The sequence below is a fragment of the Cyprinus carpio genome, chromosome B5 (assembly GCF_018340385.1).
Source record: "Cyprinus carpio isolate SPL01 chromosome B5, ASM1834038v1, whole genome shotgun sequence".
Classification (NCBI taxonomy): domain Eukaryota; kingdom Metazoa; phylum Chordata; class Actinopteri; order Cypriniformes; family Cyprinidae; genus Cyprinus; species Cyprinus carpio.
In genome coordinates this window covers 13576849-13590785 of record NC_056601.1, presented here as the reverse complement: position 1 = coordinate 13590785, position 13937 = coordinate 13576849, and the positions used below count along the sequence as shown (strand labels likewise).

At 36.3% G+C, this 13937-nt stretch overlaps 1 protein-coding gene across 2 annotated transcripts in view; it reads left to right on the top strand.

Moving 5' to 3' along the window:
• The first annotated feature begins 5577 nt into the window (after window positions 1-5577).
• LOC109045825 (AT-rich interactive domain-containing protein 3A) overlaps window positions 5578-13937 on the top strand; it is a 68737-nt gene continuing 60377 nt past the window's right edge. Inside the window, exons 1-2 of one of the 2 annotated variants that reach the window (XM_042724501.1) lie at window positions 5578-6781; window positions 8170-8796. In XM_042724501.1, the coding sequence (XP_042580435.1) occupies window positions 6743-6781; window positions 8170-8796 (666 nt within the window). In that variant the 5' untranslated portion in view covers window positions 5578-6742. The remainder of the gene's footprint in view (window positions 6782-8169; window positions 8797-13937) is intronic. The other variant, XM_042724502.1, reaches the window with a different exon arrangement.

Sequence of the window (13937 nt, the reverse complement as noted above, 5' to 3'; positions counted from 1 at the left end):
TTTTTTTAAAAATGAAACTTTTGTTAATTTTATTTCCTTTCAATTTACCAATGCTGTTTGCAATTTTACAGTAATCGCCTCATTCAGAGATGCAGCATGTTGGAGCTGAAGCAGTGTGCATTGTTGCACCAAAACACCTGTACACAAGAATGACAGGAAGAACACTAGCAATACCCCCACTTATCATATAAGTGTCATCAATCAATATCTTATGTCACATTTTTAATAGAGGACTGTTCTCTGTTAGGACTGCATATCCATCCATACAATCGTTGAGCTTTATTCAACAATTCAAGCACTATCATAGTGACATCTAGTGGTAGATACACAGCAACACATCACAGATTTGCCAACTTGTATCCAAGTTTTTGAAAATGGATATAAATGTAGTTTGCAATACTAATTATATGTACAGTATATACTGTGCTCTGTTTAATATATTCATCTGTATGATAATATTTTAATGTAAAATTATAATATAGGATAATAATGTAGCATATAGTTTTTATAAGGTGTTTTTTTTATATTAAGACTCAAAGTAAAAGCAAGCACATTTCAGAAAAAGAAGGCATAATAGCTAGACAGATTTAGCAGCAGATTAAAAATGACTCAGTCAAGCTCTCCAGACAAAATATTTCTTATTCACGTCACTGCTAAATGGTGCGCTGAGTCTGTGGCTTCAGTCAATGAGAGTGTTCTGAATCCCAGCTCTTTTGATTGCTCCCATAGGTATTACACATTCAGACTGGATAAACAAAATCGATATAAAGATAACAGCAGCTGAAAGATCCATTCAGAGAACTGCAGCGAAGTACGTCCCTGTAATTATCTAATGGCCAAAGTACAACGACAGCCCTGATACTGTACTCCCAGATGATTATCAGACTCCCTATTTCCTGAGATGCAATATGCTGAGAGTGTCTTTTATTCTGTGGTGCTGGGTGCAGTTCTCCCATGGGACTGGTATGCTCACTGAATCACAAAATTGTTCCAAAATGCTCCCTAGCCATTAAAACTCAGATAATTATGTTTATGTTTTATCCTTTTGCACTCCAAAGTCAAGTTGTCTTTCCTAAAGTTTTAAACTGTATTGAGAGTTTTGATATTTAGATATCTTTTTTAAAAAAAGATTCTAAGGAATTGTATTAATTTTTCTGCAATTCCTGGAACAGACCTGTACTTGTTTTGGGTTTTTGCTAATCTAATCAATGAGTTTATGACTCGTGCTCTCTTAAATGTATTAAAGTGCTCACGTAATTGAAGCCATCTGTCAGTGCGAGTAAGAGGGCTGTGTTCTGCATTAATCCTGATTATGCTAGATTAATGTCTCCAGCTCGTGACCGGCAAAGTCATGGTTTCCTATAGTTAAGAGATGTCATGCATGAAGTACCACCTCATCCCTTGGTTTCTAGAGGTAACTGTAACCTCAGAGCGGATGGGTTGCTGTTTACTCACATTTCCTAGTAATTTGTTAATGTTTTAGAACATTTAGTCAAGGAAAATAGCATTTGCATCATTCATTTGCAGTGGTGTAAATATGTTTGCCACCTTACTTATTTCCAACTTTTTGAATGTTGAAGCAATCTCACTTTAGACTAAAAGAGCCTGAGTGAATAATTGATGCATTATTAAAAAGTATTCCATTTATTTAATATGCAAAGTTATCAGACACTATACGAAAGGTTCATTGCTCTGTCATTAAATGAATTCACTATAGACATCATTTATTTGTACTCTCACCATCTGAGTTCATTTGCCAGCATAAACACTGAAGAAAAGGGTCATAACTACAAATTCGTAACCAGAGTGAAAACAGTGGATCTGTCCAGAAGTGTTCAGGCTTACAAGTGATCTTGTTTTAGCTGATGATTATTATAAATGTATTTTATCTTTTGTAATACAGTGACATGGCAGAAATTTTTATATGTAAGCTTGTAGTATGTAAGGGACTTTCCATGCCTTTTCTAATCACTTCTTAAGCAGCAGTTTTTAAGATAGCCGTCAGGTACCTGCTGAGCTACAGCTGTGTTTTTGGAGACACCTACTGGCTGTTTCACGCAAAGGCATCTAAGAAAACAGCAATACTTCACCGATTGTTTACAGTAGTAAACAGGCGATAAACCTGTGTTAGTTAATTAATGATTCATTTTAATCATTCGTTTTAATTGGAATTAAAACTTACATTTGAGCAGTAGCGGTTTTCAGATCAGTTCAGTTCTTGTTTAATAGTGTCAAAAAGATTCAAATCAATACATTTTGCTGAAATGTAATTGTCTTTATACCCCACACACCCATTTGAATGCATGAGATTTTTGTGTGTTACCTGAAGGTTGACATGTTGAGGTCAGTCTCACATTATCCCTCTGTAATCCCCCTGTTAGTGGAAACTTTTGCTTGTGGTTAAGTAATCACGGTTGACTCTCAGTATAAGTCATATACAGTATAAAATGAGTGATCAGTGCAATGTAAAATTCTTGAGTGCACCTTTAGGCCTTGGTGGTTTTCCCTTAGTGTTCTTTACAACAATGTGCATGACCAAGGTATTTTCCAGATGGAGATTAATCCTCAAACTTAATTAGCTTTGGAAATTCTTCTTCACTCTTAAATCATTCATTCAATCTCAGACTGAACTTTCGGTTTTGCAGCATGAACAACTGAACAGAACAGGTTCAGAACTGAATACATTTATTTGGCCTACACAAGAGACATTGGCAAACATGTACTGTACACACATGCACCCTAAGGACCTGTAGTTTCATTTTTAATATTGAATTTATTTTAATATAGCCTTAGTTGCATTTTCCAGCATACCGGTCTCCTCTCAAAGCATCACCTCCCTGTGTTAACGCTGATAAATACTTAGAGAATGGTTTTAAATAAGATGCTACAGCAGTCATGAGTCATGAGGGGGAGAATAATTAGCCAAAATGCACTCAGATAGAGAGCAGGAGATGTAATTACAGTAGCTAGCCTTCCTTTTAACCCACAGACTTTTCAACACAATGACATCAATACTGTCTAATTACAAGTGTGTTCCAGACATTTGTAGACCTACCCTTACAAACACACAAACACACACACACACACCAATGCATTAGAGTAGGTAAGTATGATAGTTGCGTTGTGGAAAAGGTTATTGCACGTACAGTAGCATTACAGAGGACCACACCAGCTGAAACTGATTTAAACACCATTTCAAGACCTTACAATGTGAATAAAAGAACAAGTTAATGTGTTCATGATCACTTATTGAAAATATGGATTTTGGTACATGCATTGGAAACAATAAGGTCCACAATAATTTTTACACTGAACCAAGTTTTCAGGGATCAATAACCCTGATCAGTATTGATTTATTCATCTGCTGTTCTGTTTTCAACTGTTAACTTAAATATGCTGCTCTTGGTCAACATATTGACTTGCTCTCCTATTTATGTCAGTCACTCATATTCTGGTGATCTGTAAAAATTATTTTCTCAGAGACTTACAAAATTTACATAGAGTAGCTGTATATCATTATATCATTTTGATCTCTAAACAGTCTTTCCTTTTTATGGTAGTTTAATGCAAATAATCTGTCTTTGCATCAGCTCCACTGGGTTGCTAAAGGTATGCTAAGGCACTTTTGTATGTTATATAACATACACCAGTAACATCTATCTATAACGGTATATAACATATCTATAAAATTAACAATAATAGAAACATTATTTATATTCCTGTAAAATCTGTTGGAATTCACCCACTTTGTTCACAGGAGTCTAAAAAAGGACTTCACAATCTTTCGTCATTTGAATAAACAATGTTATGCATTGCATTCAGTACATAACATTAACATGAAAAATGTTTGGTAGTGTACCAGCCATATTTATTTTTCATATGCTTGGCAGTGGACATATCTGTTGAAACTTTGCTAATTTTTAAGAACTTTGCAAAGTTTCAAAATGTGTAAAACCAAAATTAAATCCACCTAAACATTTACTGTTGAGATAAAAACCTCAAGTTCAAACACCTGAAATAGTTGTTTGTGATAGAGCTTACTGTATGTTTCTAAATCACCCCTCAATGCTTTTTGTAACCTCGCTGCTGAACATAATTGCTTGTATCCCCCTGCCCTCTACTCGTGTCCTCTCCTATGCTTTCCAATGCATGGACCATTTCTATACTTCTCTTTTTTATTTAGTTCTTTACTCTAATTTGATCATTATTCTTTTTTTTTTTTAAAGAAAGAAAGACATTCTCTTGAAAGGCACTTAAAACAATAAATTTGATTTTAACAAATTAGATTATTAATAAAACCATACCAAGGTCAGGTAGGGTAGAACTGGTTCAGATAAAAATGTGACCTTCCAGCATTCACATCTTTTAAACAAATTTGTGAGCGTTCAATACAGCTTTTGACCAGATTACCCCTAAAAAATCATTACTGATTTGTTGTGCCTGTGGCATATTCTAAATTATGAATGTAGACATGATTTTGATGTTATGGTTATTGTAACATAAGTGAGTCAGATACACTGATGTCATTGGTGGTGATGCTGTTTTTCTTTCAATCACACCATTGTGCTTTATTAGCTCTATTAAGCCACCCGTATTAGTGTTATTCAGTTTACTCAGCTGCCATCTGATGCCAAGCCCAAATGCTTTTATGTTTTCATTTTCTAAGTATTTCTGAAAATGTGAGTGCTATGAAAAATAATGACAGATTTTCTGTAAGTTATTTGCTGAATCATTTTTATTTTATAGCATAATTTTATAGCTGAAACTGGATCATTAACCAAGTTGTGATAAAGAATATATGCATTAGGATTAGTAATGTGGAAGAATATATTTAACCTCTTTTAAGAATTCTGCATTCATTTCTTACTAAAATATAAAAATAAACACATGGAGCTCTTACTAAAGGCTTTAAATTTAGTGTAGTTAGGATGTAGTCACCGATGATGAACAACAGGTGGCGATGTTTAACAACACATTTCTTACACCATTTCTGCTCATTTAGTGAATTTTAACCCACTGAGATGTTTGTTACCTCAAATTGTTGGAAGAGAGCTTTTGTTTACATAACCTCGACAATCTGATAAACAAATTATTATTTTTGTCTTTTAATGATTGCATTAGATCTCTGGCATATGTCCCAACACATCTTAGTTATAACTAAAAGGTCTCACTGTTGTTATGCAGACATTATAATTTAATTATTGTGTAAAGCATGTGAATTCAAACCTGTCATCAAGAAACTCCTCTGCGCACAGTTCACTGTCAAACATATTAACCATTCTAGCCTAATCAGTGTCAGTGAGAGACCTTAGCCTTGCATTAACTCGAAAGGATTGTAACTGTGGAATGATTATCAATTTTGCTCAACGGTTCGAGGGCATAAAGCAACACAGGATTCTTGCAGGAGTTATTGGGGTCAAAAGATAATAGGTTATTTCATCATAATCAGAGAGCAAGGGGTCATGGGAGAGATTACCTGCTGTTCAGTGTTATCTGGGCTAATTCAGACATCAAATTACAGCCTATCTATCTATCTATCTATCTATCTATCTATCTATCTATCTATCTATCTATCTATCTATTAGCCTTGATTTTGAGGATGCTGTAAAGGCACCTTTGGCTTCATTACCACAAAATAGTCTAAAACCCTAAGAACTGTGGTAATGACTAATATACTTTTCTGAAATTATATGGAATTCAATCATAAGTCTGTTTATCGTTTCATATAATTACAAATCTTGGATAATTGCATGGTGAATGGCAATTATATGTTCTGCAGTCAGAAGGGTGTATTTACAGAAGACCAACACTCATAGTGATATTTATCTGTACTATTTAAGCCTGTCTACATGCTGTTGTAATGCAATGGATTGACTCCTATTCTGTATGAGTTAAGATGAAGAGTAAACATGGGCTGCATTTTATACATTTAATAAAAAATTTAAAAAAGATCATTTAAAAAAATCATTGCAATTCAGTACCTAAATTGCACATCTTAGATTCAAATGCTGTAATAGCTATATGTACAATATATTTAAGTGTACATAGCTATAATATGAAGAAAAGTTTTCAACAATCGTAACACCTTTGACCCATTTCCAACTATCTTTCACTACTCTTGTTTAGAAACACACAAATAGCGGGTAGCCTATAAATGTATGCGTGCATTTATTTTGAGGAACAACTCGTGAATAAGATTAGGGTATAATTACTAGCCTACTTTATCATTTGCGTTTAACGCACGCAAAGCGAAACACCCTCTTAAACAGTTAAACAGCTCTTTCTACATTTTCTATACCTTGAACTCATAAAGGCGGAGCATTCCGTTTAAGTTAAAATGTATAGATTGTTCAAGCGTTCGATTAGTTTCAAATAAAGTTTAAAGTGCTGTATTCGAAGAGAAGCGCGCGCAGGAAGCTGCTCAGCTGTATTTCTGTTGGCTGAGTGCAGACCCTGCCCTGATTGCCTTATATCCATGTGTATTGACGTGTAGAGAGCAGATGGAGGCAGAGGGACTGATCTGATCTCTAGTTCTCAGAGGTCATTCTCGCTACAGTTACAGCCACTTGTTGCCAAATCGCTGAGAGACCGCGAGCGCGTCGCGAAACCGTTTTTATAAAGAGCTATTTCTTTGCTTTCACGACACACATCTAGATGTTAAGACGGGAATACAACTACTTCTGACTTTGTTTGGAGAAAAAGGTCACTTTTGAGCAAATTCTTCGCATTTGACGGAAGAAGCATGGTTGACAACACAAGCATAGCAACTAAATCTGCACTGGTAAGTGAAGCAAGCGCTTCTGCTCCTCTGGTAGAATAGAGATATCGTTATGCTTAGCTCCTCACTTTATTTTATATACTTTAATTCAGTATTTATATTTAAGCAGATGTTTGTAGACTAGCGCATGTTGTGTTGCGCTACACGCGCTGCCCTTCGACCTATAGCTAGCAACACAGCATATACAATACACATACATCGTCATGTTTCTGTCACTGAATAATTCTAATTCGAGGACGTTTTGTAACATTACATCAGAAATGTGACATTGCGTGCTTTCACAACTTTATTGATGCTGACCGTCAGACTGTTTATCCTGTTAGTGGAATCATTTACATAGGAAACCACGATTCTTGCCTAACCCAATGCAAAAATCTTTTATCCTATGAACTGTGCTGCACTGATTTGATCGGCAATACCATTTGAACATTTTAATAGGCATATAAGAAAGAAAAAAATGTAAACTTAAAAACTTAAATAAAGCTTAAATTGTGTCATTAAACCAAAGTTGTGCCTAAGTTACCTGCACTGATAAGTTCACTTCTTCCGATTACTTTAATTAGCTTAGCTACTGATAAGAAAAACTGAGTAAAAATAACAAATTAGATTTGTCAGGTTCAGTGGATGGGAACTAGGTTATGACAACGATAAGTTTTTTTTTTTTTTTGCAGTGTATCAGTTATAGCCTACGTTTTGCCAAGTTTTGCCATCTTTAAAGTAGGCTACTGTAGCCTAAATATACTGGCTATCTAATTATTCACAACCAGTATGGGATACACTTAAGTTTGACATATAGACTTACTTTTTAAGGAATTTTTACATAGAAACTACTTTCGACTTGTGTATTCTGCTAGAATAACTTAGCTCTAAAATGTAAATGTAATTTTCGTGAGCAATCTGGCGGGGCACTTATTGCGCACCGCGAATGGTAATTTGGCGCCACTAGCCTATATCATAGCTAAACATCAGTTATCTACAACAAAAGCGACAGTTTTGTGATTATAGTTTTGATACATGAAAGAAGCTACAATAAAGTCATAGCCTACATGATGTTTTTTATGCTTTATTGTAGGCTACTGTGTGAATAGCGCAGTTGTTATGGTCACCTCCTGACGAACTTTTCTCTTCCTTGCCGCCTTTTTAATGATAGCTAAAAATATGTGTTCTGACTAATTGTTAATGTAACTTTTATACGTAAAGTTACTAAAAAAGCCAACTATTTTGTATGAAAAATAATATTTGCTGAACACCACCCACGACCCCCCAAACTATTTTGGTTTTTTTGGGGGGGGGGGTTAAGTGTTGATTAAGGGGGTATGAGTTCACGAAATCCCCCGCAATTCTGCTTCCAGCTAAAATTTGTAGTGACATTTGCATTCTGTTGCCCACAGCAAGCCGCTTTCTCGTCGGCGAGCACTCTTCCTCTGCTGGTCAGCTCCTCCGGCGCTCACAGTAACTCGAGCGGCGGCAGCGGGATGAAGCTGGAGGCGGTCATGGAGAACCTGCAGCGACAGCAGGCGGCTCGACTCGCTCTGGAGGAGAAACTCCGTCAAGCCGAGAAGGGAAAAGGCATCAGGTCTATGGTGGAGTCGCAAATTCAACAGCAAGCTATCGCTTTCCGCCACTATCAAGCAGCGGTGAGGGGAGCGTTCGCAGCGGGAGCCCCGAACTCGAGCTCCGGCCACCCACACGAGCGCACAGCCGACTCCGACATCGACGATGACGATGACGACCCGGACCTGGACCGCGGCATGGATGATGAAGACCGCGACTTGGAGGAAGATGACAGTATGAACGAGGCTATAGGGGATGAAGATTTGGAAGGACCCCTAGCCCACTATCCACCGCGCCTTGCTGTTTATCCCGGTGCCGGGCAGTCTCCAAACAGTACCCCGATACATCTGTCCAGAGTCCAGCCAACATATCCAGCTCCAAGGCAGGCTGAATCACCGAGTGGTTTGGCACCACAAGCACAATCACAGCACCACGAATGGACTTATGAGGAGCAGTTCAAACAGGTATGTTCATGAGTGAGATCTGTATTAATGCACTCTCATAACCGTTGAATGTGCACTCTGGTGAACTCTATGGTGATTACTAATCTGTAAAGTTTGAAAGCATGAAGTGAGACTGAGTTCAGTCCTGTATGAAACTACTTGCATAGCTGGTTCTCATCATAATCAAAAAACTGAATTATTCAATGGAAGCAACAGGGTTTTAGGCAGTGCTAAAACTTTAATGCTTAATCTTAATGTAAACTATACTGTCCAGACACCTGCATCATGCATTGACATTATATATTAAGTTGGAAATATCAGGTTTAATCGCTGCTTCAGCTCTTGTTTCATCATTAGCACATAGACACACAGTCTGCACTAAAAAAAATCCCATTTGTAAAGTTGTTTAATTGCTGCTTTAGGCTACATTTTATATAAAATCAAATCGGCAACCTGCAGTAATCACACCTTTTCAACTACTTTGAATTTAACTTTGATGCAAAAAAAATAAAATAAATAATCGCTTAAATAATTGCTCACCATTTCATAATTTAGGTCTAAGATGTGCTTTTGCATTGCGCATAAAGAACAAATACGTTTTTATTGAAGTCTTTGCTGTTGATGTGTATGAATGCAAAATTTTAGTCTGGTTAATTTTGACTGTATAAATTAATTTTGGTATGGGTACGTTTTAATTATTCAAGGTGGCTTGTACACCCAACACTGGAAATTCAGGGTTATACGTAAATATGTTTCATAGTTATGGTGCAGCAGTTTTGCTCCACTGTATTCTCAGGGGATAATTTAGAGTGATACACTGAGAGTGAGGCTCTTAAGCAAACACAGATCTATACCGAATGAGCCTGGATGGGCTTGTCATTCTTTATTTATGATAGATCATTCAGAGACCTGGCCAAATGAGACATGCACATTAGCGGCTGCATTAGTATAAGCGCTAGCTTAACGTAAGGGGTACAGTGCAGTTTGAATAAGGACAGCTGTTTTGATTTAATGTTATGAAATAGAGAAAAACACAAAATGGTCCTCAAAATGATCTCATATAACTTCAGCATTATTTGAATAGTGTGATGTATATGTTTACATAAAATACATAATTTGTTTTTCATTTTCAGAAGCTGCGTGTTATTCTTAGGTTTATAAACTTTCGACAAGAAATATAAATTAGTATGTACTGTACTTTTTTTGATCAAATAAGAATAATACCAACCGCAACGTTTGCTTAAAAAAAACTGAGGACAGTGTTACACAACACAATTAATGTTGTTTTGCAGAAGTCAAGGACATGCATTTTGTAATCGCTGTTGAACTATTTGGACAAATCAAGTGAAATGCAGAAACAATGAAAGGATGCCGATGGCATTAGGCAGACTTACTGGAGCCACTGTTCTGCCTGTTTTCAACACTTTAAAAAACTGTCTAAATGCTATAAATGCCTTCTTAAAACAAGAAAGAGCAGTGTAAAAATAGACTGACATTGAACTTATTTGTGGCCAAATTCCTGGTGTCTGGATTTGCGAAAAATATTAAAACACTAAATACAGACTCCTGTTTAAAAAAGAACTTTATAAGCAAAGAACTTTATAATTCAGCTCAAAGTGTTTTCATTATCTTTCATTTATGTGTCTGTACAGTATTGCTTAATTAAAACTAAACCCAAAAACTTAAATAACTCTCAATTAAGAAAACCAAATTAAAGGTCTTATAATATTGTAAATTCATTTCTCATTTAGTCAAGCCTAAGCTGGATGTGTTTAAAACTTCTGTTTGCACTGATATTAAAAATGAGTCATTCATCAAAGGAAAACAGAATAGATAGGAGAGAGAGCCAGACAGAGCAGGATCAGAAGAGACAAAGTTAAACTGGTTGCCATATGGCCGTTTATTGTCAAAGAAACAGTGAGGGGAGAGGAAAAAACGCAAGTAGTTGCGTAGAGTTTTGGCAGGAATGCAGGAAACTAGACCTGGTGGCATTCCAACCTGGCTCCCTCCCAATAACGCTGGGATATCCCTCTCAGGCTGCGTATGGGTCGGCTCTAAGCCAAGCCATTACGAAATAGGAACAAACTGCATACTTCACTACAGTCTAGCCAGACAAACATATTTGTATGTGTGTGTGCATGTGTGTCTGCAAAGAGAATCACATTCTGGACCAATATTGTTGTACACTTAAATATTTACTGGTGCTTTCACTTTTGTTTATTTAGTGTTTGTTAGATGTGTGCATTGGAATACCAGAAGTTTTTTTTTTTTTCCATTACATTGCATTGCATTTCACCAATGTTTTTATTTCTTTCCGTCACAAAATTCTTAAATCAGTATAATTAAGTTATGTTTAATAACATAAGTAACATATTTGACTTCATAATTGAGGTTTGGAATTAGTAAGAATTTTAAAATGATTTGGGTCTCTCATGCTCACCAAGGTTGCATTTATATGATAAAAAAATATGCAGTAAAAACAGTAACATTGTAAAATACAGCAATAACAGTAATATTACAATTTAAATGGACAGTTTTCTATTTTAATATATTTTGAAATGCATTTATTCCTGTGATGGCAAAGCTGAATTTTTATTACCCCAATTGTCATTACTCCAGTCTTCAGTGTCACATGATCCTTCAGAAATCATTTTAATACACTGATTTGGTTCTGAATAAACATTTCTTATTATAATCAATATTGAAAACAGTTGTAAAGTAGTAAAAAAAATTCAGGATTCTTTGATTAGATAATTGTAAATAATAAATTATATATATCCAATTTAATTAGTTAATATGCTGGATAAGCAAGCTCCATATCTCAACCTATTTAAAGCGCATATCAAATGTTCACTAAAATACAGAGTGTACATCCCCCCTCAGCAAATATCATCTTTAGATTGCTCAGTCTGACCTCCACTTTGGTTTCAGGGCATATGTTTAATCCCTCCCCTTTCTGTCATGTTTTGCAAACATAAAAAACTCACAGAATGGCTTTTTCCCATAACAAGGCTTTTACAGGGCTATAGAGGGGGCTGGGCAGGGCTGAACGGGGTGGAGGAAACCCGGCAGTGGTGTTTGGTTTCACTACATAATCTTGCGTGGAAAAGGAGGTTTGTCTTTGCCTCTCCAGTCCACTTTAGTAAAATTAGTCTACTAATGTACTGTCTTTTGGCTTAGAGGGTATTAGCACTCTCTAAACTTTGAATTCTGTTTGCTCTAAGCTCAGAAGAGACACTTTGGGTATTTAATCCTTTAGAAATAATGGTTAGAAACCTGTGTAAATTTAGAATGATCTTTTTGGATTTTTATAATGCAGTTCTAAAGAGATTAGTGAGTATCAAGGCAGCCAGTAATGATCTATTTCACTTAGAAACACTTACAATTAAGAAAAACATCTCTTGGAGAAAATAGGAAATGAGGCAATTGTGAAATCACTGAAAGGAAGACAAAGTTCTCCCCCAGACAGGAAGGCAAAATAGTCTTTGTGGTTAAACAAACGTTGTCACTGGTCAGGGGTTTAAAGATACGCACCTCTTTGTTTTGCTGGACACTTTTGTGAAAAGGGGGGGGGAACTTGGTGGAAGTGAGAGACAGAGACTATATGTGGCCAAAACAGCCCTAACCCATGAGCCTCTGCGGTTAGTCTGTTGATATATTGAAATGGCCTGTCCTAAAGTCTTCTCAAGTAACACACTTCAATTCAAGCCCATTAATACCTTCATAAAAATGCTCAGAGCCCCTTCTTTGAAATCGACACACATACACACACACACAGTAACTCCAGTGTCAACACGACATTCCTTGACTTTACAGGCCTGCTGCACCCCTACGGTATCCCCTTCTGTTTGATTGCACTGCTTTGCTCATATGTTTTGGGGTCCTGAGAGCCATTAAGTTTCCCAGCATGCAGTCTCAAGCTAAAACACATGCATGGAGCCAATTCTCCATATGGCTCAGAGGTTGTGAATTTTACCCAGCAGCACTATCGTTAGCCTTCTGTGGTATGAGCTAACCCAGGCCTTCCGACAGCTGTGGCAGGTTCATTTTGGATGTGTGCTGTCAGTGGAAATATTTAATAGAATTCCAGTCGTCTCCGTTTTAGATTGCCTTATAAATGAACGCCTGCTTTAGCTATGTCCAACTGGCGGCCTGTTATAAATCCATGCTGAACATGTCATCAGCAGGTGACCTGATAATCCTGCTCCGAACATTAACAATACTGAACATTCAGAACTGGTAACAGACCCACACCTCTAGCTATGTCAGTGTCTTACTTGCTGACTGTAATAACAAAAAACAGTAAAACGTCAAAGTGAGAGCATTCCATTTTAATCTTATGTTTGTTGCTGCCTCCTCATCACACAAACTCTAAATGTAGGCAACTTTTTTTCTATATTTTGAGCAAGAGGCTGAAAAATATGCATGTTTTTATTTAAAAAAAGTTTAATTTTTAACATTTTTAATATAATAGGTTACACTTGTATTGGTATATTATTATTATAACTCCAATCTAATTATATAGTATTATTATAACTACAACCGTTCTGTTGTAGCTTGCAAAAGTCAAAGGGTAATGAACATACTCAGCAAATACTAATATGACAACCCCTTCTGGGCAACACACTTCCAGTGCGTTTATAAGAAGTAACACCTTTTCGAAGCAAGAGTATACTCTGTTTTGCATGGTACTGTAATACATACCATTACCCTGTTAGTAGTCTCTATAGCTTTTCAACACTTTGCCCTTAATCTGAAGAATGAGGTGTGATTTCAAGCAGTTGTAGACCACATGGCATCATTTAGACACACAATTTAGAGAGTATGTGCCCTGTGTGATTTCCTGTATGCTTGTGGAGTAACTAGTTGAGACTGTAAAATGTGTTTTTAGTACATTTTTATCAGTTCTAGATCAGGAACATACTGATAAGCATACCTAACTTCATTAAGAGAAACATTCAATCACTCTTGTCTAAAAAATGGGAATATCATTGCTCATTTATTAGTGGTGAGTAGTGATTAGGTTGATTTTACAATACACTTTGTGATCATGTTGACCAGGCATAGTCTATGCAAACATGATGTCCAGGATGTAAACAAAATGTTCTGTTCACTTCAGCTAGATAGTCTATATACAGTACCTGAGCCAGTAGAAACATTCT